The 20,867-nt window shown below is 41.5% G+C and overlaps 1 protein-coding gene across 1 annotated transcript; it reads left to right on the top strand.

Moving 5' to 3' along the window:
• Nucleotides 1-13,619: 13,619 nt before the first annotated feature.
• On the top strand, nucleotides 13,620-15,684 carry LOC102706211. The gene is made up of 3 exons (XM_006658273.3): nucleotides 13,620-14,218; nucleotides 14,314-14,506; nucleotides 14,606-15,684. The coding sequence occupies exons 1-3, from the start codon at nucleotides 13,835-13,837 to the stop codon at nucleotides 15,190-15,192; spliced, it is 1,164 nt and encodes a 387-aa protein (XP_006658336.1). The 5' UTR covers nucleotides 13,620-13,834; the 3' UTR covers nucleotides 15,193-15,684.
• The last annotated feature ends 5,183 nt before the right edge of the window (nucleotides 15,685-20,867 follow it).

The raw sequence follows: 20,867 nt of genomic DNA on the forward strand, positions 1-20,867 counted from the left end.
AGCTTCAACCTGTTCAACCTATGATGCATTCAATTAGCTCTTTCTTGTCCTGCATGCACACTGCATGTGGGACCAGGGCCGTGTTCGGTAGCTTGCTTGGTTACCGGCGTGAAAAACACGATAATAAATTATTACATGATAATTAATTATTAACTATAAAAATAATAAAAATATATTAATTTAAATTTTTAAAACAACTTTTCTATAAAAAATTTTCGTAAAAAAACACAGTTCAGTAGTTTGGGATGTGTATGCGCGAAAAATGGAGAAATATGAGGTTTAGATGTTGGGGGAAAGAGCACGGCCCAAGACATGTTATACTCATAGTGACCCCACTATTAAGTGCAAATGAAAGTGACTTGATGACTTTTGTAGTACTACTATTTCATTTGGAAAAAGGCTCTGCATCAAATCATGCATGCATCTTCATGATTTCCCTACCAAATCACACACTGTATTTTTGTTGAGAGGAAAATAACCCTACATTTTTATAGTTGCCTTTGTATATGTGCATGGTTAGTGTAATAATTTCTCTGCCAATCATCACAATGCACTTACTTGTACTCTAGTTCTTTACCATAGGAAAGGCATTCTTCAACCACTCAAGTATTCAATATATACAACCAAAATAATAAGAACTGGACTCACCAACTGTTGCATACTGGATTGATATTAACCAAGTTCACCTTAATTTAATGAAATGCTACAGATCAAACTGAGCAAAAAAAACAATGTTTCATTGTTGTGGTTCTTCAGATTAACTAAACTGATCTTAATCTTGAAAAAAATCTTTATGAGAGCAACATTTGCTGCTGACTGAAGAGAGATGTAGTATAGTATATACTACTTGTCTTCCTTTTCCTTGGAAGCAAGCTGTAGCTGATGTATGTGAGCTTCTCAAGGTGTTTTGTTTATAGGACCTGATCTAATATTTAGTTCCTTTGATTGCTATGTGATGCACATAGATAGCTAGGCTGAATTTAAAATGTTCTTAAAAAAATTATGGTTTCAGAATGCCTATATCTTACTCTAGATCCTAATACTGCTAGGCCTTAGAACACTTGAAGAACTGCACTCATGGTTATCACTTGCAGTTATCTTTACTGTGGGTCTGCCTTTCTGCTGGTGCAACCTATGGTGTTTTACCTACTCTTTAAACACTATTAGTTCCTTTCAGTTTTTTCTATGCCTTTTCAAATGAAAGAACTTTGAAGCGTTTTTGGAAGGATTAAACTAAGTCATGCATAAGTCCCATAAAAATTCCTTGTTTCAAAGCTCTAAGTATGTAGAATATAACTATAATTCATTGATAGTTAACGGTAAAGCCACCTTCCGGACAGCCGGACGCGGTTCCTCTGACTAGGTGGCTGACATGTGCGCCCCAAAGGCTATGGGTCCACATATCAGCCACTCTGACTTAAGTCAGAGGATCTCTCTGCCCAGACAGCCTCGCCTTGCGTAGGCTTAAACGGTGCCATTGGCTTCGATATAGGACGATATGGGACAAAAGAGATGATCAAATTTATGAAGAAAAGTAGAATGAGAAAAAACAATTGCAAATTCAATATTAAACAAGGAGAAGCAGATGATTTCAGATAATGCAGTTTTTTTTACTAGGCATGACGCCAATGACGGCAGGATCACATTAAAAGTTCTCCATTTCTAAGGATAAATTAACAAACTGAGCTGTTGACAGAACGTCTTAACTCACAACCGGACAAGGCAAATTAAACCATGCGTAGAGATGACACCTCTCTCTCAAATCAAAAATTACCATAAAGTTAAACTGCAATTATTTGTCACGCCCTAAGTTAGTTTTATCCTAGCTAAAACTCAATAAAATAATGCATTAAAAATAATTTGTTAATTAAAGTTTAGGAAAAAAACAGTGTATAAATTAATTTAACTAATTGGAAGTTTTTCGGAGTGTTCTAAAATATTCCGAAAGTATTTTAAATGATTAACATGATTTATATTTGAATACAGTCAATAAAATTTTGCTCAAATAAATTTAATAAAAATCGGCAAAATTGAAGGCAATTTTTTTTCCTCTTCTTTTTCCTTTTTTCCCCTCATTTCTTTTTTTTTCCCTTTTCTTTTTCTTTTTCTTTTCCTTTTTTTTCTCGCTGGCCGAACTCCCTCCCTGCCTCCTCGGCATGTGCGATCCTCCTCCTCCCCCTGCACGCACGCACATCTCCTCCCTGCCAGCTAGCCGTGAGCCCCAACACCCTCTCTCACGGTAAACAATTTCCCATCTATTAATACTCCAATTTTTATTCCTTTGAAACATTATCCATTCCTTTTTAATAGGAGATAGATAACTAGATTTATCTTTAGCCCCCCTATAAATACCCCTTAGCCTTGCCTCCTTTCCCCGTCTCCCTCTCCCGTGCCCCTCCTGCCACCTCCTGTCTAGCAGCGAGCAGCAGCGCAGCCGTCCGCCGATTTTCCTTCCCCCAAATCTCAGGTTCGAATCTATTTTATTCTTGCGAATCAATCTAAATTCACCTACCGTTTATTTGTTTAGGTTTTCTAGCCGAACAACGAGGAACAACAGCAATCCATCTTCGATCTCTCCACCAAATCTTAGGTTCGCATACGTTTTACTCATGCGAATCAATCTATTTTTAATCTACCGTGTAATTGCTTAGGTTTTCCAATCTATTAGCTAACGTGAGATTGATCTACAATGCGGATTTTAATTTCATACACATAGAATGGTTTTACGTTAAAGTCGTTTAGTTTCTAGTTTAGCCAGTCGTTAAATCTCAATTTAACGACCTTGGTTCCGTAGGAGCAAGTCAGAAAGGTTGAGAAATAGAACCATCTGATTTGATTCGTTCCCAATAGCCATGAGATGATCATCTTAGGGTGATCCTTTTGTCAACGGATGCTCCTATTACACGGGTCGTTAATTCCCGTCGTTGTTTCGCTAACCGTGCACGGTTTCGCGTTTCGGATCTAATTCGTCGTGCGAATCTATATTCGTGCATGTTTTAGTTCTGTTTCGCGAGTACATGTTCTGTTCGCAATTTCACGAGCTGTTGCCTAACCCGCTCTCGAAGTCTCCATCGCCTCCCTCGGCCCACTCCTCCTTTTACCTCTCCTCCCGGGCCAGCCAGTCGGCCTACTCCCTTCGCTCGGCTTGTCTCCTCCCGCGTTGGGCCGACCTAGCCGAGGCCCAGCCAAGGCGGCAGCCCACTGGCGTCCCAAGGTCTAGGCTGCCTCCACTCTCCTCCCGAGACACTGACGGGTGGTCCACACCTGTCAGCCCCGTCGTCTTCCTCCAGCCGCACGCCCGCGCCGTGTTGCGCGCCGTGACCGTTGTCCCGTCCCAGCCATCCTCTGCTGTTCCACCGCGCCACGCCATGTTCCCGGCCGATCCACGCCTGTCATGCCCTTGCCGCCGCGCCGTCGCGTCCCGGCCGGCTACTCTGCCTCGCGCTCACCGCCACGCTAGCGCCGACGCCGCCGCCTCGGGACATCGCCGATCGCCGCTGAGCGCCGCCCTCGTCACTCCTGCTTCCCATCGCCCTCGTCGCCCATGCGCCGTTGGTCTTCGCCGCTGTCGCATGCGCCGCTCGGTCGACGTCGCCATCTCCACCACCGTGGTAGCCGCCTCCTCCTCTGCTCCTCCCCGGCTAGCCGCCATGGTTGTCGTCGCCCGCCGACGCGTCCCCATCGCTGCGCCGTGCTTGCTCGCCTCACCGGCCGCGCCCTCGCCAGGGCTGCCGCCTCGTCACGAACTGCGCCACGTCGCTTCCGCTCGGCCTCGCCACCGCGGCCTTGCGCCGTCGTCGCCATCGCATCCCGACTGCCCCTCCGCTCCCTCTCGGCCGCATCGCCCCACGTCGCCGTGTGCCCATCGGCCACTCCGCGTCCGCTCTCCGCTGCTACCGCATCGCGCCATCGCCGCTGCCCTCGCGTCCGCGAGTTCGTCCGCCGCGTCGCCGACGCGCTTTGCCTCTGCCTTACTACGCCGCGCCACCGGCCTCCCTCCGTTGCTACCGCTGCATCCCGCCGCCCATGCCGGTACAACGGCCGACGCCGATTTCCTCGTGCCGGTTGCTGCCGAACACGTCACCCGGCGTAACCACCACCCCTGCTTCTCCCGGCGCCACCCCTTTCCCGCGCCCGCCGCCAACCGCCTCCCGCACTTCCCGGCGCCACATCTCGGCCACCGCGCTAACGGCCGGTCCGCCCTAAGCGCGACGCCGCCGCGCTAGCCTCCCCATTTAAAACCCCGGGAGCACCGCCGCTGCTCCCCCTTTGCGCCGCCGCTGCTCCCCCTTTGCGCCGCCGCCCTCTGCCTCTCTCCGCTGCCCCACCGATCTGTCGCCGCGTCGCCTCTCCCACCGCCGCCTCCACCTCATCGACGCACTGACGCCCTCGCCACCGTCGGTAAGCGCTCGCATCACAGTCCTCCTTCTTTCCCCTCCTTGCCGACGTCGCCACCACGCCGACATCGCCGTCGTGCGTTTGCACGCTCCGATCGTCGTCGTCACCCTCTGGCCGCCATCGCCCTCGCCTCGCCGTCCTCCACCGCTGGTGAGCGCCGCCCCCTTCCTCTCCTCTCCGCTGCCGTCACGAGCACGCCGAGCCGCTCGGCGTCGCCGCCGCATCGTGTCGCGCTGCCCGCCGTCGCCCGCACCTATCTCTTTTCCTTTGTTTTCCCTGAACGGTTTGCTGCCACGCGCGCCGTGCACCGCTATCGCCGTCGGGTCGCCGCCCGATGTCGTCGCCGTCACGCCGTCGTTTTGCCGCCCTCGCCTTCCCGGCCACCGCTGTTGCCGCCTCCCGCTCGCGCCGCTCGGCCGGGCAATCTCCTTCCCCCTCCTCTTTTCTCTCTCACTATCTCACCGGGCCCAACCCGTTAGCCTCCTCCCTCTCTCTGACGGGTGGACCCCACCCGTCATTTTCCCTTTTCTCTCTCCCCATGGGCCCCCTTTGTCATTACCTACTCTCTCCCTTGTTTCTCTGCCTTGTGGGCCCCACTCTCCCAGCCGTCAGCCTCCTCTCTCTCGTGTGCTGATGTCATTCCTCCAATTAATTGCGCAATAAATTAGTAAGGTTTTCTGTTTAGTTTAACCACCCATAAAACTTCTAAAATCATAGCTAATTCATCTAGTCTCCGTTTAGGTCCATTCAAGTTTCATTAAATTAAGAAAAATACCAAGAATTTATTAAAAATAGTTTCTCTCTTTGTTTAGTAGTTTTATAGCCTGTTTTGCTTGTTTTGCTTTGTTTGTCGTAGGTTTTGACCCCGTCGAAGCGCCGATCGTTCTCGAAGTCGTCACCGAAGTTCCTCGTGGGTCCAAGCAAGGCAAGTGGCACCCTTCTTTGATCATATTGAACCTGTGATTATAAAATTCCTCGCTTTACATTCAAACGTGCATTGTTTTATGCAAATCTATTTATTGTATTTATTTATTGGACAATTAACTTTATACCCGTTGATTCCCACTGTTTATTATTGTCATCCCAGGGTTAATTTTGACCAGAAATAGGCTTAGACAATACTTAGCCATGCTTAGTTCAACTAGCTCACCAATTCTTATTTAATTTCTGCTAGACTTGACAGACCTTTAATGGTTGAGATCATGGTTAATTTCTCGATGTGGATTAATACAACTAAAATATTGCTTATGGTGGGTTGTGGGTGCATGGTTTTCAGAGTCGTGCCCATGGCAATTAAGGACCAGTTCTCAGGAAACCCTGGAAGTCTTACACGTACTAACCACAAGCCAGAGTGAGCAACGGTGAGACTTGTAGTCTAGCTTGTCCCTATTCGACGTACCATGGTAAGGGTGAGCGTGATGGAGTATGGACGGGTAATCGTGGTGTAACGAAAGCTCTGCTGCTTCCGGATTCACCAAGGCACAAGAGGGACTGCCCGACTTGGTGTAAAGTAGGGGGTGAAACCTGAAGTGCGGTGCAATTGTTTAGGGATGGTTAGGTGAAAGGTCTTATCATGGTTTCCGTACTGAGGTATCGTGGTGATACGTTGGAGTATGGTAACATGCTTGGGAACCATGTCTTGTGGGTAAAGTTGTACACCTCTACAGAGTAAAACTATTCCAATAGCCATGTCCGCGGTTATTGGGCGAACTGACAGATTCACTGGGATTAGTGAACCTTTCAATAACTTGATGAACTTGGAACTGGGTTGACCCTGCTCAATGTGGTGTAACATTGGCAGTGGTTCGGGTCTGTCGTAACGTGGTTTAACGTTGGACAGAGGGTTGACCCTACTCAATGTAGTGTAATGTTGGCAGTGGTTTGGGCCTATTGCAACGTGGTGTAACGTTGAACAGTGAGTGGTTATTTTCATGTACTTTACTTTACTTTTATTGTAGTCTATTTTATTTGCTGTTTTGCTAAATTACTGCTGCTTTTGTACAATTTAACCTTAGCCAATCCTTGATATCCTATTGCATTCATTATTCCCCTCCTCTTGGGTGTTATTTGTTGAGTACGGTGGTTTGTACTCAGCCTTGCTTAATTTTCCCCACCAGAGCAAGTGCCAGAGTTCCAGTCAGAAGGTTGTTCCTAAGGTTGAAGTGAGGTTTAGTCCGCCGTCGAGAATGTCTGTGGTGTTGAGCTGTCATCACTAGCTGAAGCTGAAGATTAGATGATTTTAGCTTTGTTTTCTTTTTCCGCTGTATTTCGATAGATAATTGTTTTTATTTGTTTTTAAGTCGTGGAACTGTGTATTGTCATATGTGTACTCGAGCTGATACCTGGACCGAGATTTAATACATGATATTGTTCAAAAATTTGGTGTAAATTTCTATGCGTGACATTACTGCTGCATCACTCATGCTCAAACCAAACATGTCATGTGGAGAATGGATCAAAATTTGCAAAATTATAAAAAAATGTTATTACTACACAAATGAATGGGGATAATACAGATAATAGGAGTAGTACTTAGGCTGTTCGGCAGTGAGGGAAGAAAGATCGGCTATCTGGCATAGAAAATGTAGTAATAGATTAATACATGATTAATTAATTATTAATTATAAAAATATAAATAAATTAATTTGATTTTTTAAAAATAAATTTTTTATAGATTTTTTTAAAAAATACACCGTTTAGTAGTTTGGGAAGCGTGTACATGAAAAATGAGACGAACTAGATAACTTATCGAGGACAACGAACGGGGCCTTAATTACCATTGCTATTGGCAATATGTACGTGTGTAAGCCAAATTCACTTGCTCACCATTATATGATATGCTCTAAATTATTAACAAGATGAGATCATGGGAAATGTCAAACTTTTAACCCATTAATTTATCTACGGATTAACGGTGACTCATCGGTCCAGTACTATAAGTGTAAAACTTTCTAGCATTAGCCAGCATTGTCTAGATTCATATAGATGCTAATGAATATATATATATATATATATATATTACATACATTTATCAATTGATAAATTTAGTAAAAAATTTTACAATACGACAGAGGTAGTACTAAACAGTCAACTTAATCGCAAAACCTTTCTATGAAAACAAATGGTAGTATAGCATAGTTTAAATAATGGCTAATATCTGCAAGACACGGATGGAAAGTGACATGCACACAAAATTGATTTGGAGATTTATTTTTTCAGAGGCAGTGCAAATATAGGCTAATTAGGATTCCATCTTTCATGTTCAGGCAATATAACTTTCATAAACTAAACGTTCTCTAGTTCCGTCCTTTAATAGATGACGCCATCTATCATAAAACAGATGGAATAGCATTTAACTAGATTAAGCTGATGGGGACTACTTCCCGTATGGAGTTTCTCAAACTTCTTTTTGAAATACTAGCATATCACCCAGCGTCGCAATGAAATTTAAGAAAAAAAATCATTAGCACGTTATTAAAGTAGAGTTAAAAAAAATAGTTTGATATATATATGCCTAAGATATTTTTACTTTAAAAAGATTTTAAAAAGATATGAGAGAGTTGGTGGTGGGTTAGATAGCAGATTCACCGTCACCCACATCATGCTGCTGATCTTTATATAAGTATAGATAATCTCTGTCCTAATGAGTTCTGATACTTCAGAAAAAAAAAACATAAGTGATGGTGCCCAATTTCCTTAAAACTGATTACCTGAGCAGATTATAGTGAAGAAATAGCCGGTATATTGAATTAGAGTAAAAAAAAGGATATATTCTATCATTTTTATTACAAGAGACGTCATGCTTTCCTATTTGTGTAAGTTACTTTGACATTGTCCAAGACCTACCCCATCAGTTGATGGAAGTATTATATTATTTTGTAGTTCCACTGTCGAATCATTTTGGTCTATCATCGCCTAACTAATGCAGCATACCTATCAAACAATAATTAATTAAGCACACGTCATCAAGGGCAAACCAAAAGTCGTTACACCAATAAATCATTGTCCCTTTTTCTTATCTATTTGAATTATGTATCTACAAGAAAAGGAAGTGTGTGAACTAGTGAGGTGTTGTCTGGTGTTGTCTCTAGCTAGATGCAAATTTTTCAGGTATGGTGAGTTAACTAAATAATACTGTCTCCGTTTCATATTATAAGATTTTTTTAGCTATCTAAATTCATCCATAAATCAGCGTATATGTTTTGTATATGTGTCCAGAGCATCTGTATAAATCTAGACTAACCAAGAAAATCAGGAGTCGCGTCCTTGAAAATAGAAACAGGACTGATAATGTTTAATGAACATGTTTGATAATATGTAACACTCTGGAGTTTGCTTTGATATGTATGTTTTTTTTAAAGTTTAAGAATCTCATAGGAAGTCAGTGCTTGTTGGGTGAGGGCAAATATGCAACTTTAAAAATGAATCAATATCTATGTCTAACTTCAATTAATTAACCTAAAATTTTCCATATGCATCATCCAGATTGCTCTCACCTAATGGTAACTACCTTGATACGAAATTTGTAAACTTTCGGAAAGAGTTGTACCGAAGCAATGCAATACCTAAACAAACTAAGCAATGTATACATATCAAGAGATCATGGTAGGATGAACCTACTAAAGTCTCCTTAGGGAAGCCAAAATTCCTCGCCTTCTATGCCATACTCTTTGAGAAAGTCATGATATATGGATGTGTCCATCTGTCCCATTTCCCAACTTATACTTATACTCATTGGCTTTTACGCCCACGCTTTTTAAATCATCTAATGATCGTATTTTAAAGTTTAGAAAATTGCTTGAAAATTCATATTATTTAAGTTTTTAGCTATCGCTTAATTAATTATGTGGTAATCCGCCGCTCCGTTTTGCATGTCAGGCGCGAGAAGTTCCTAAGTAATACTGAACACAACATTTTGGACTAAGTTACTTTTTTTAGTTTAGTTATGCAAATGTCAGCATTGTGCCAAAAATACCTTCTCAACCTTAGAAGTACCAAAAGTCTTGTGTATGAAGCCCTAAAGGTACAAACTATATCAATATAAGGAAAATATATGCCTTGTGTGTGATCCAAGAATTACTCAATGAAAAAATGGCACAAGGAACTAGATAGCTTGGTTTGTTGGGTGTACAACAGAAACCCAAACTAAAAACATGTCTTGGTCTAGCCATCAGTTCCTAGAGAGGCAAATAATAGCAGTTGTTAGGTAATCATCCAACAAAAGGACCCAAGTCGTTTTACCAATAGATAGGCTGCAAATAACCATTACTATTACGGTATTACCTAAGAGCAATTTTACAGTTCTTGTGTAGATATCAAGAGATACCAAAATTTTAATGTAAAATTTGGTACTTCATAGTACATTCTGAAATACTGTAAAATTGTTCATTACCTAAGTAACCACCGAGGCACCCCACCCCCAACTATGTAAGTATTATGTGCCATCATTATAATACAAGTCATAATATTCTCAGGGTCCATAAAGAAAACTAAGGCATAAAAAACTAAATATCATCTAAGAAAACTATGATAGAAAAAATCGAGTAGAAAATAGACAAAACTACGTGTATAAATTTTCACGTCAATAAATTGATGCCAAATTAATGGGAATAGAATAATCCAGCTTGCTTCCATATCATAAATACCAATGATTGAAAATATTGCGGTTTTCGAGAAGAAAAATAGATAAAACCAATAATTGAGAAGATATAAGATTAAAACTATATATTGCAATTTTCATCAAGATAGAAGTAATTAACACTAAAAATGATTGTTTGGTGCAAATTTAGATTTCTCCTATCATTTTCCCAAAGATGTAGTGCTGTGCATGAACCACTACCTACCTCAAGCAGACAAGAAGAGAAAACAATCAAGTGGAAAGGGACAAACAATATTCACAGGGCAACCATAATGATGCGACGGTTTCTCTCGTAGCTTCGTTGAAAATGAAACATGAAAAAAAAAAAACCAAAATCACATAGTGTCAAGAGATACTTTTTTTCTCAATTATTATTGATAGGAGATATATAAGCATCCATGCATGAAAATTAGGAAACGGTGTGAGAAGACATGGCCCCATTTTGTTAGGAGGACATACACGAGGCGATTTATATATGCATTAAGAAAATGAATTTAGGAATACCCACCAAAAAGATACTATTTACATTTTATATCTCTGTTACTTGAAAACGGAGCCATTCGTCTGCTTCTCCCATCTCACGTCATGTAAAAAAAATACCGCTTCCAAAAAAAAACAAGTGGTTAAAAAACGTTTACCTGTGCAATCCATAATTATATATAAACATGTTGTAATGTAAGGATATATTACAAATATAAAGGAAAAAATATAAATAAAGCAAACTAATGTTGATTGATCACCATTCCTACGAATGACTCGTATATCATAATGCACCTCATTCATGCATGCATTACAAATCCAAATTAATGTGGTTTCTAGCTGATAAATCCAAGCCTAGACCACCTTGCAACCAATCCAACCGCTGCCCTGCCCAGCAATGCAATTGAGAAATAGTACCCACAGAGGCCAGCTCCATGGGGTTGCTCCACGCGTGCTGGGCCCGCTCTCTAAGCTAAGACACGGTGGGGCCCACAGCATGAGCCCCGCGCGTACTGTAGCTCTTGGGAGGGTCTGTGGAGGTCAAATCGGTGTGCTGGCTTTGTGTACCAAGAGTATGTACAGTAGCGAGCTATATGCTAACTATAAAGATATTTTAAAGAGATAAGAGAGAAGAGAGAATAGATGTGAGCTACTAGTTTATAAGCAGCTGTATGCGGGCTCCAAGACACGGTACGTGCATAACATGTGGACCATGTATTAATGTTTCGTTGGTAACTATTATATGAATTGACTATTAGATTGACTATAGATGAATTGGAGCTAGCTGCTGGCTATACTATTGAACTTGCTCTAAGAATCAGATCTGTCACACGGTATGTTCAAAGATAAAGTCTATTAGAGCAGGTACAGTAATAGACTATAAGCCAGCTATAAACATATTTTAAAAAGAAAAGAGAGGAGAGAAACAAAGCAGTGGACTACTAATTTGTAGCTAGCTACAGCACAGGCTCCAAAACACTCAGTGTGTATGACATGTGGGACTATGTATTAATGTTTTGTAGCTAACTATTGTATGAATTGGCTATTAGATTGACTATGATGAATTGTAGCTAGTAGTTGGCTATACTATTGATCTTGCTCTTATCGACTCTTATCTGATTCACGTCAACAACAACAATCTATTTTATAATTATACATATAAAGGTAAATAAAACATTTTTTTATTACGCTAGTTTTCTTTTTATCCACTCTTGTATAAGAAAGTTTTTTTTAATAAATACCAGGAGTCGACTCTAAGCCGTTGACATGCCTGACAATGGTTTTTCTCTCTCCTTTCCTCTCTTTCCTCCATGTCACCAAATTTGCTTACGTGACGATCGAGAGAGTTAGCTAATAAGCACTTTTGTACGTGCCCTCATGTTGATTCTTTTCTGGGTATTTAATAATTTAATTAGTTTAGTAAATTGTTTGCTAGTTCAAGAAAAATGGTGTACAAATCGACGTGTGACAGGCACTTATACATGCATGTACATGTGTGTGTGTATATACTGCCAGTTTAATATAGATCTAAGCCTTCAAGCCATATATATAGATTCTTAAAATCGGTTGCTCTATTTGTTCAAGAAACTTTTAAAGCTGAAGAGATACCCCATCTCTGTGAATTTTGAGCATAAATTCTATATTTACAGAGGGTTATAGTAGTGACTAGAACTAGTACAAAATTTGCCGATACCAGAGTATTTTAATTAAACCGCAGGAATTATGGCCAGTTTTAGTCGTTAACCTAGTATCAATATATATCATTTAAAATGTAATAGTTTCATTTCTACCCATCATAAGTGGTATTTTAAAGACTCCACGACAACATTTGTACTTCGTAGAATATATTATATATAATAGCTACAATTAATGACGTATGAACAACGCGTGGTTGATAAATCCCCGTACCTCTTTCGTCCTTTTTTTTACTCTGATCTGCTTATACTTATAAGCCAAATTTTGATATTTTTTCATCTTATTTTGGCACTCATTTGAGTAAATTGTGTAATAAATGATATAAAAAATTACGGATGAACAATAGCTCTAACTATCTGGTTACCACAACATTTTAGGACCATATGCCTCCAACGCGACACAAAGGCAATTTAACAACTTAATTTTAGAACTAATCTAATGGACTTTTGGTCGTTTTTTTCATATGAAGTGGAAAAGTCTTATCCTCAAATTTCCGTCACTTTAGTCTCGTATTTTCGATTTATAAGTAGTAGTATAAAACATACCTACAAAGCGGTCATTAATTTTACCATTAAATTTCATTGTATTTTTTATCTTTTTTCATAGGAAGTGAAACATCTTATCCCAAAATTATTTTCGATGACTTTAGTCTCGTATATTCGATTTATAACCAGAGCCTAAAACATATAAAAAAACAGTGTATAAAACAATCCCACGAAAATACTCCCTTCATCCCTAAACGTTTGACGCCGTTAATTTTTTATACGTGTTTGATCGCTCGTCCTATTCAAAAAATTTACTTAATTATTAAATATTTTTATATCATTTTATGTATTGTTAAATATATTTTTATGCATATATATATATAGCTTTACATATTTGATAAATTTTTTTGAATAAGACAATAGTCAAACGCGTATAAAAAAATCAACGGCGCCAAACATTTATGATAGAGGTGGTATATACCACCACCGCATCATCTCTTATTATATATGTATTAGTAACATCATGAAAGATAAACTAAATATAAAAAAACAATGTGTAGCTTCTGCTAAAGCAAAACCCGGATTTTTTTTACCGATCATCTTTAAAGAAAAACAAGTGTCAAAAAAAAAAACCGTGACAGTAAACAGTAAACCAAAACCACCGCGGCATTTCCATCAGCGGAGTGGAAATCCCAATCCTACTCCTGGGACAGCAAGCCTCGCCGAGGGGCAAATCCGTCATTTCGGCGGCGCCCACGGAGTCCACTCCACCTCCCCACCGCGCAACGGCAACAATACCGTGAGCCACCCGCCGGGCCCACCTGTCAACGTCCCGCCCCACCCACTACGCCACGTCACCACCCTCCTCCTCTTCTATAAAAACTCGCGAAACGACTCGTCGCCGTCCCCCCCCCCCCTCGCCGCCGTCGTCGTCTCGTCTCTCTCACGTAACGAACTCCTCCCCGCCGCCGACGAGAGATGGCCGCCGGCGAGCGGCCACCGCGCGAGGAGTGGTAGGACGTCGTTGTTGTGCTGTTGGTTGGTTGTTAATTTGGGAGGGAGACGCACCCGCCATTCTTGGTTTGGGAAGAGTGGACGAACGGTGGTTGGGTTGGGTGTGGGAGGGATCGGTTGGCCGATGCCGTTGCAGTTGAGGAGCCAGTTGCAGTGCGGGATGGAGACAAGGCCGGCGCCGGCGCCGGCGAGGGCGTCGAGGTTTCGGAGGCTGCTGGTGCGGGTGTCCGCGGGGGACGCGAAGGAGAAGGAGGAGAGGGCGCCGGAGCCGGAGGCGGGGTCGGTGGGGTTGGACCGGATGGTTCTAAGCTTCATGGAGGACGCGACGACGGCCGTGGAGCGGCCCCCGCGAGGCGGCCGCTGCGGCAACTGCTTCAACGGCAGCGGCGGGGACGGCAGCAGCGACGACGAGGAGTTCGACTTCCTCCCCTCCGACTCCGCTGCCGCCGCCGCCGCCGCCGCTGGCGCCGCGTCGGCCTCCGCCAGCGACGCCCTGGAGGCGTTGAAGGTACTGGGTTTCTCCCGGCTCGAGTGACTCACCGGGGTTTCCGCGATTGCTCCCCGGAGTGATCAAGGTCGTCGTCTTCCTCCTTTGCGCCGCAGGGATTGGTGCAGAGCGCGAGCGTGGCGGAGAGGAACCTCCTCGCCGACGCGTCCAGGATCGCCGAGAGGTGCCGCAAGGGCGGCAAGAAGAAGGCGGACGTCCGCCGCGCCGTCGCCGACGGCCTCGCCGCCCTCGGCTACGACGCCGCCGTCTGCAAGTCGCGGTGGGACAAGACCCCCTCGTACCCCGCAGGTAAACTTTGTCCCAATTCGATGCTGCAACTACCAGGCCGTGTGCGGAATCGCCGGCGCTGACCGGCGGCGAGGGTGGACGGCCAACTGTGCGCTGCAGGCGAGCACGAGTACATCGACGCGGTGGTGGCGACGACGACGCCGACGCGGCTGGTGGTGGAGGTGGACTTCCGGTCGGAGTTCGAGGTGGCGCGGTCGACCAAGGTGTACCGCGCGGCGCTGCAGGCGCTCCCGCCGCTGTTCGCCGGGACGCCCGACCGCCTCGGGCAGATCGTCGCCGTCGTCGCGGAGGCCGCGCGGCAGAGCCTGAGGAAGAAGGGCCTCCACGTCCCTCCATGGCGGAAGCCGGAGTACATGCGCGCCAAGTGGCTCTCCCCGCAATTCCTCCGCTGCTCCGACAAGCCGCCTCCGCCACCGCCGTCACCCCCACCGACACCGGTATCACTCCCCAGCTTCTCCGGCGAGTTCGAGCTACTCTTGGACGGCAAATCCCCGCCGGGGCACACTGCTGCCGCCGCCGCCGCCGCCGCCGGCGACGACGACAACGACGTAGACGGCAACAAGATCACGGTGGTGGTGTCCCCATCGCCGTGGCGCCCGGTGGAGCCGGAGACGGCGAGCAGGAAGAGGCCACCGCCGCCGCACCCCAAGGGGAAGGTGGTGACCGGGCTCGCCGCCGTGCTCTGACCGCGGCGAGATCACTCGCTCCACTCCACTAGCTAATTAACCAGCTCACGCCAAGCTCTCCTCTCTCCCCAAATTTCATTCTTTTTTTTCCCTTTTTCCATCGCCTTCTTGATCCGTCCGGGGCCTAGCTCATGGTGTTTTCTCGGTTTTTTTCCGATTTTTTTGGAAAAAGACATTTGCAGAAAACACCTCCATTTTTCTTTATTTCTTTTTTATTTTGGAAAAAATTTTGGTTTCCACAAAAGGGATGTGCAAGAAGCAGTAGCAGTGACAGCTTCTTGTTGCCCCCTATTGTTGAGAAGTGAATATGAAAAGGAGAGATGCAATATTACCAGTTGCTAGCTTAATCAAATCTTAATTACCGTAAAATATTGCAATGTAATTACTGCTTTTAGGGACATGGAGTAATGCCAACCCTCAAAAAAAATGCTCTAGATAAATATAAAATAAATGAAGATGAGATGATATTTACTGCTTTTATAACTATTGAAGATGCTCTAGATAAATATTGCAATGTAATTACTGCTTTTAGTTCGACTTAAACGATTATTTTGGGAGTGAGAAAATAGATTATAAGGTTAACAGAAAAAAATGCTCTAGATAAATATAAAATAAATGAAGATGAGATGGTATATCGAGGTAAGATATGACGTAATTTCATTAACCTTTCACATTTATCAATTCCTCATTTATTAAGCGACGGCATAATATTTTTTTCCATCTTAATTTCTACTGAACAATTTAAAAGTGATTAAATTTCGTTCAAATTAGAAATGATTAAATTTTTGAACGAAGGTGATATTATTTATAACTATGGTTACAAATACTTAACATGATTCTCGTATTAAGAATTATTAATTACAGTTTACTCCCTCCGTCCAAAAAATAGTGTCGACCATTTGATCATTTGTCTTATTTAAAAAAATTAAAAAAAATTTAAAAAATTAATCACACATAAAGTCCTATTCATATTTATCATCTAATAAAAATAAAATTATTAACGTAATTTTTTTAATAAAATAGAAGAGTTAAATATTGTATCAACGAAAGATTAGCAGTATACCACGTCCCAGCAGCAGTAGTAATTTGTTTGGGCAAAGTTAACCGTGGGACCGGACAGTTGCCCGCAACGCGCGGGTGACAGATACTGCGCGAGCGGGGCCCAGTGTCATACACCGGTGGGGTGGGGGGAGGGGATGTGGGGCCCACCGGAGCGGGCGTGCGGTCACTCCAGCAGTGCGCTGCACTCGTGCCGTCTCGGGAGGCGCGCCCGTCCCATGACGATGGCGTGCGTCGGTGCCTGCCCCCACCTCCCTCGGATATATTTTTTTTACCTCAGTTTTTTTTACCACATGTCCGTAAATTATTCCACGTTCGCTTTAAAATATAATTATTTCGTAGAGATTAATAGTGTCATTTTTCTGTTAGTAGTTATAAGGAAAATTTTAAATATTCAACCTTAAATTTAAAATTAATTTTAGATTTTTCATCGAAGTTTATTTTCCAGTATTAACTTTTAGATCTAAGAATACATATAAAAATTTTATTCACAATCTATTTTTATTTTTAAATATCATTTGGAATTTGTATAAAAAATAAACAATCATAGTATCTCTTAATAAATAAGAAATAGACGTGGATGAGATGAGTGGGTGAAAGCAAAATGAACATAATTATAAATAAAAGTAATTGATATAGCAACGGTACCATGAATACTGTTAGAAATATTTATATTTTAACATAAGTTTAACTAACAGAGATATTTACATTTTTATATAACCGGTGGGTTAAATAAATTAAACACACGTATGACACACTTGGGTGTTGGCTCCAACCGATGCTTGAAAATTTGTGAAATACCACTAGTTTTGAACAAAAACCGAGGAAATTTGCTGTTGCCGAAGAGAGAGTTGGGAGGCAGTTGATCGCCGAATCCAAGGCGGAGAGGGGTAAAAAAGTTCGACGCGAGGAACGGTGAAAATAAACCAGCTCTAGTGCTGTTTTGCAAGCCTCGACCATGCATGGGGAGGCGAGCGCGCATCGTGTTTGCTAAATTTTTACTACGGAGTATACGTGCTCCTAGCTTTGGAAGCAACAATCACGCCTTCCAAATGGACGTTTGCAGCAACAAATCCAAATGGACGTTTTCTTTGACACGATTGGTGTGGGTTGATAAGTCAATTCTAGTGCTATTTCTACTCCTATTTATTCGGTTCGGTGCCTGGTAGTGGGGGTCGGCGGAACAAACATGCAGCGAGTGGTGAGGCAGTCATGACGCCGCTAAAAACTATATGATCAATAGCCAGGGGTGAATTGTTGTTAAATGGTGGGAGAGCTATGGAATAGATATAAGATGGTGGGATAGGAGCACTCATTGTTGCCACAATTGGGAAGAAGGGGGAAGGAAGAAGGCATGTATGGAGAGGGAGGAAGCTTGTCAGTGAGGCCGACGGCCGGCACACAAGAGCTCATAGGCTGGCGCGGGCGAGGTCACTGGGAGTGAGCAATGAAGAGGGGGAGAAGAAGGGGTAAAAACGAATTGTTGTAAGAATCTTAATGAAGTGATTCAATGGTCTAGAATCCACATGATTTATAGAGCCATGTCAAAAAATGGCTAAAAATTTCCTAATAATATATATCATTATGATAGATATCTTCTTGAGTTTTGCTATTGATCAATCAATTGAAATTTCTTCGATCAATTGCCCCGAACATTAGATCATAATCCAATGGTTAAAGCATCATCTCCAACATAGACCAAAGCATGCGGAAGGAAAACATGGAAAAGAAAGCAATAATGACTAACCGGTGACAACGACGGGGACAGCGACGATGATGGCATTGGCGATGGTGATGACCATCCTCAAATCTCAGTACAACATCTATGGATTAGGGTTTCAGGGTTGGAACCGGAGGTAGGGGGTAGGCGGCGGTATGGCGGCTTTAGAGGGATGACTGGGGTGGTGGAAAACCAGTGGTAGGTGGTTGAGACAAGCGGACGGGCGACGACGATGCCAGAGCCACGAGGATGGAGGATGACGATGTTGGATGTGGGGGCATGCCACCTAGATTAGGGAGGAAGAGAGCGAAAGAGGGAGGATGGGGAAGTGAGGGCTCTAAGTAAAATTAATTTTTACTTAATGATATAAACAATAAAATTATTTTTTATCGTCGTTGCCACCAGACATATGAGCCGATATGTCACCAGAGGGTAGAGGAAAACGACGAGACGAAAGGGCAATGATAAAGGGTGGCTTTTATATGTGTTGCTAATTGCTAGGGTGTTTGTTACAAATTGTTAAACTTATATATATATATATATATATATATAAAATATTATGGGCTAGCACGAAAAATTATAGTCAAATCACTTATACGGTGAGGAGGACAATCTTTTCGATTAGTGGTCTTAACCTATGTGACATTAGAGATCACTCAACTTAAGTGGCTTGCATTAGACATTTGAGACCACCCAACTAGCTAAGTAATGAAGTGATATTTGCGTGCATGCTTTTTTCTAGGCTTTTACATACACGATTTCCTTTTTTTTTGCAAAAAAGTTTTATATACAAGTTCATTGTCTTAACTTTTTATAATAGATTTTTCAACTTTCTAGTAGTTAAATATACCGTTTATACCATTAAATTACTATCAAAAGAAAGTAGACAATCTTGCATTTTAACACAACCATTATCTAGTATTGTGAATATGTATTTGTGGTATAGACTCGTAGCACTAGCAGCCTCATTGTTTTACCAAAACCTTATATATAAGCATAAGCGGAAATTTATATTATAGATGGTTTAGGGATTTTCATCGTAGTTTATCTTATGACATTTACTTTTCGATCGATACGAACGTGCATACAAAATCATTTCATATATAGAAAATATAAACGAAACAATAAGACCACATACTATTATATCTAGTACCAAGTAGCTCCTGTCTCCGTTCCAAAATATAAATATTTCTATATTATTTAGTATAAACTAAGGAGATGTCAACATATTTCTAAATTTCTTTTCTAAGCATCTAACTAACCGTGGACTCGTTTGAATGACTGGAAATATGAGAATCAATATGACAATGCTTATATCGTGGAACAAAATTTGAATATTAGAAATAATTTTATTTTTAAATGGATGGAGTATATATTAAGACTAGGGAGTACTCCAGTTTAGCTATAGATTTGCTATGGAGATGCTTGGTCAGTCACTACATACATGTGAATCCCTTAACTCGCATCTGTTGTACTGCCGGAGTACCAGTACCACAAAGTGCTCCTGTTTTGGACAGAGATGTAAAATCTTCTTGACCCCATCTGATGACGTTGTACTTACCGGCCCATTTTGTTAATGTGCATAAGGGGACCTCCGTCATCAAATAAGATCGTTTTTTAGTTTTTATATAATGTTTTGACTCTTCGTCTTATTTAAAATTCTTTTGCGATTAATATTTTTGGTTTTACTAGATGATAAAACATAAATAGTACTTTATACGTGACTAATTTTTTTAAGTTTTTATACAAATTTTTCAAACAAGACGAATGGTCAAACGTTGGACATGAAAAAACGAAAAATAAAGTTATTATGGGACGGAGATAGTACTACATTAACCATGCATCGGATATACTGCCAAAGTTTCAAAATAAGATTAATTTTATCCCATATTATTTGTTTCAAAATAAGTTTATTTTTAAACGATCGATATACTGGAGTCTATAAAAGTATAAACTAATGCATTCAAACCACATAGAGTAGGTTATAATTGTATGGTGAGTTGGTAAAGTGAGAGTACTATAGTTCTTTTATTTTTTTTATGGGTTAATTAGATTCATGCCACTGTAAATTTGATACCATTACTATTTGACAAATTGTAAGGATACCATTATGATTTTAGAACTATTTCAAATATGTCATTCTTAGACCATATTGCCCTTTGCGCATATTAAGGACACCGTGAACAGTATAGGGGCAATATGGTCCAATTTTTTTAAAAAATACACTTAAGAGATATGGAGTGGCATATTTCTAATAGTTCTAAAATTATAATGACATTCTTATAATTTGTCGAATAGTAATAGTATATTTTAAAACTAGTGAATTTATAATGACATGAATCTAATTAACCCTTTTTTATTGGTATGCGTAGGAGGTGTGAAAAATAAAGTTATTTTAGGACAAATGGGCCACACAACATTTTCGTGATATTTTGAGATTTTATAGAATATCAAATTTTATGAAGTTATTAATTTGTAGGTATAAATGGTTGGTTAACTATAACATAATCAAAAATTTACTTAAGAAAGATATGAAGATGAACGTTTACGTACAAATATCATTTTTGCACAAAACATGAGTTTGAGAAGTGTGTGTCTCCAATAATCCATACACACTCCATCCAAAAATATAAAGGATACTCATCTTTTCACTTTTACTTTTGCTTATAAGCCAAAAATTTAAAAGTTTTCAACCTTAAATTTAGAGTTAATTTTGGAGGTTTTTTCATTGGAGTTTATTTTCTAGCTTTTACTTTTAGATCCCTAAGAAGACATATCAAATATGGAAGATTTTGTGACCGTGAGATTTTTCACCTAACTTTTGTACTAGTTTATTATCTCAATTATCATAATTTGTACTAGAACTTACCCTTTTGCGAACTCTTTAATTTTTATA

The sequence above is a fragment of the Oryza brachyantha genome, chromosome 7, assembly GCF_000231095.2.
Source record: "Oryza brachyantha chromosome 7, ObraRS2, whole genome shotgun sequence".
Taxonomy (NCBI): domain Eukaryota; kingdom Viridiplantae; phylum Streptophyta; class Magnoliopsida; order Poales; family Poaceae; genus Oryza; species Oryza brachyantha.

Coding starts and splice junctions, on each gene's coding strand:
- LOC102706211 (XM_006658273.3), top strand. CDS start 13,835: ATGCCGTTGCAGTTGAGGAGCCAGTTGCAGTGCGGGATGGAGACAAGG. Junction 14,219..14,313: donor ACGCCCTGGAGGCGTTGAAG/GTACTGGGTTTC, acceptor TTTGCGCCGCAG/GGATTGGTGCAGAGCGCGAG. Junction 14,507..14,605: donor GACCCCCTCGTACCCCGCAG/GTAAACTTTGTC, acceptor TGTGCGCTGCAG/GCGAGCACGAGTACATCGAC.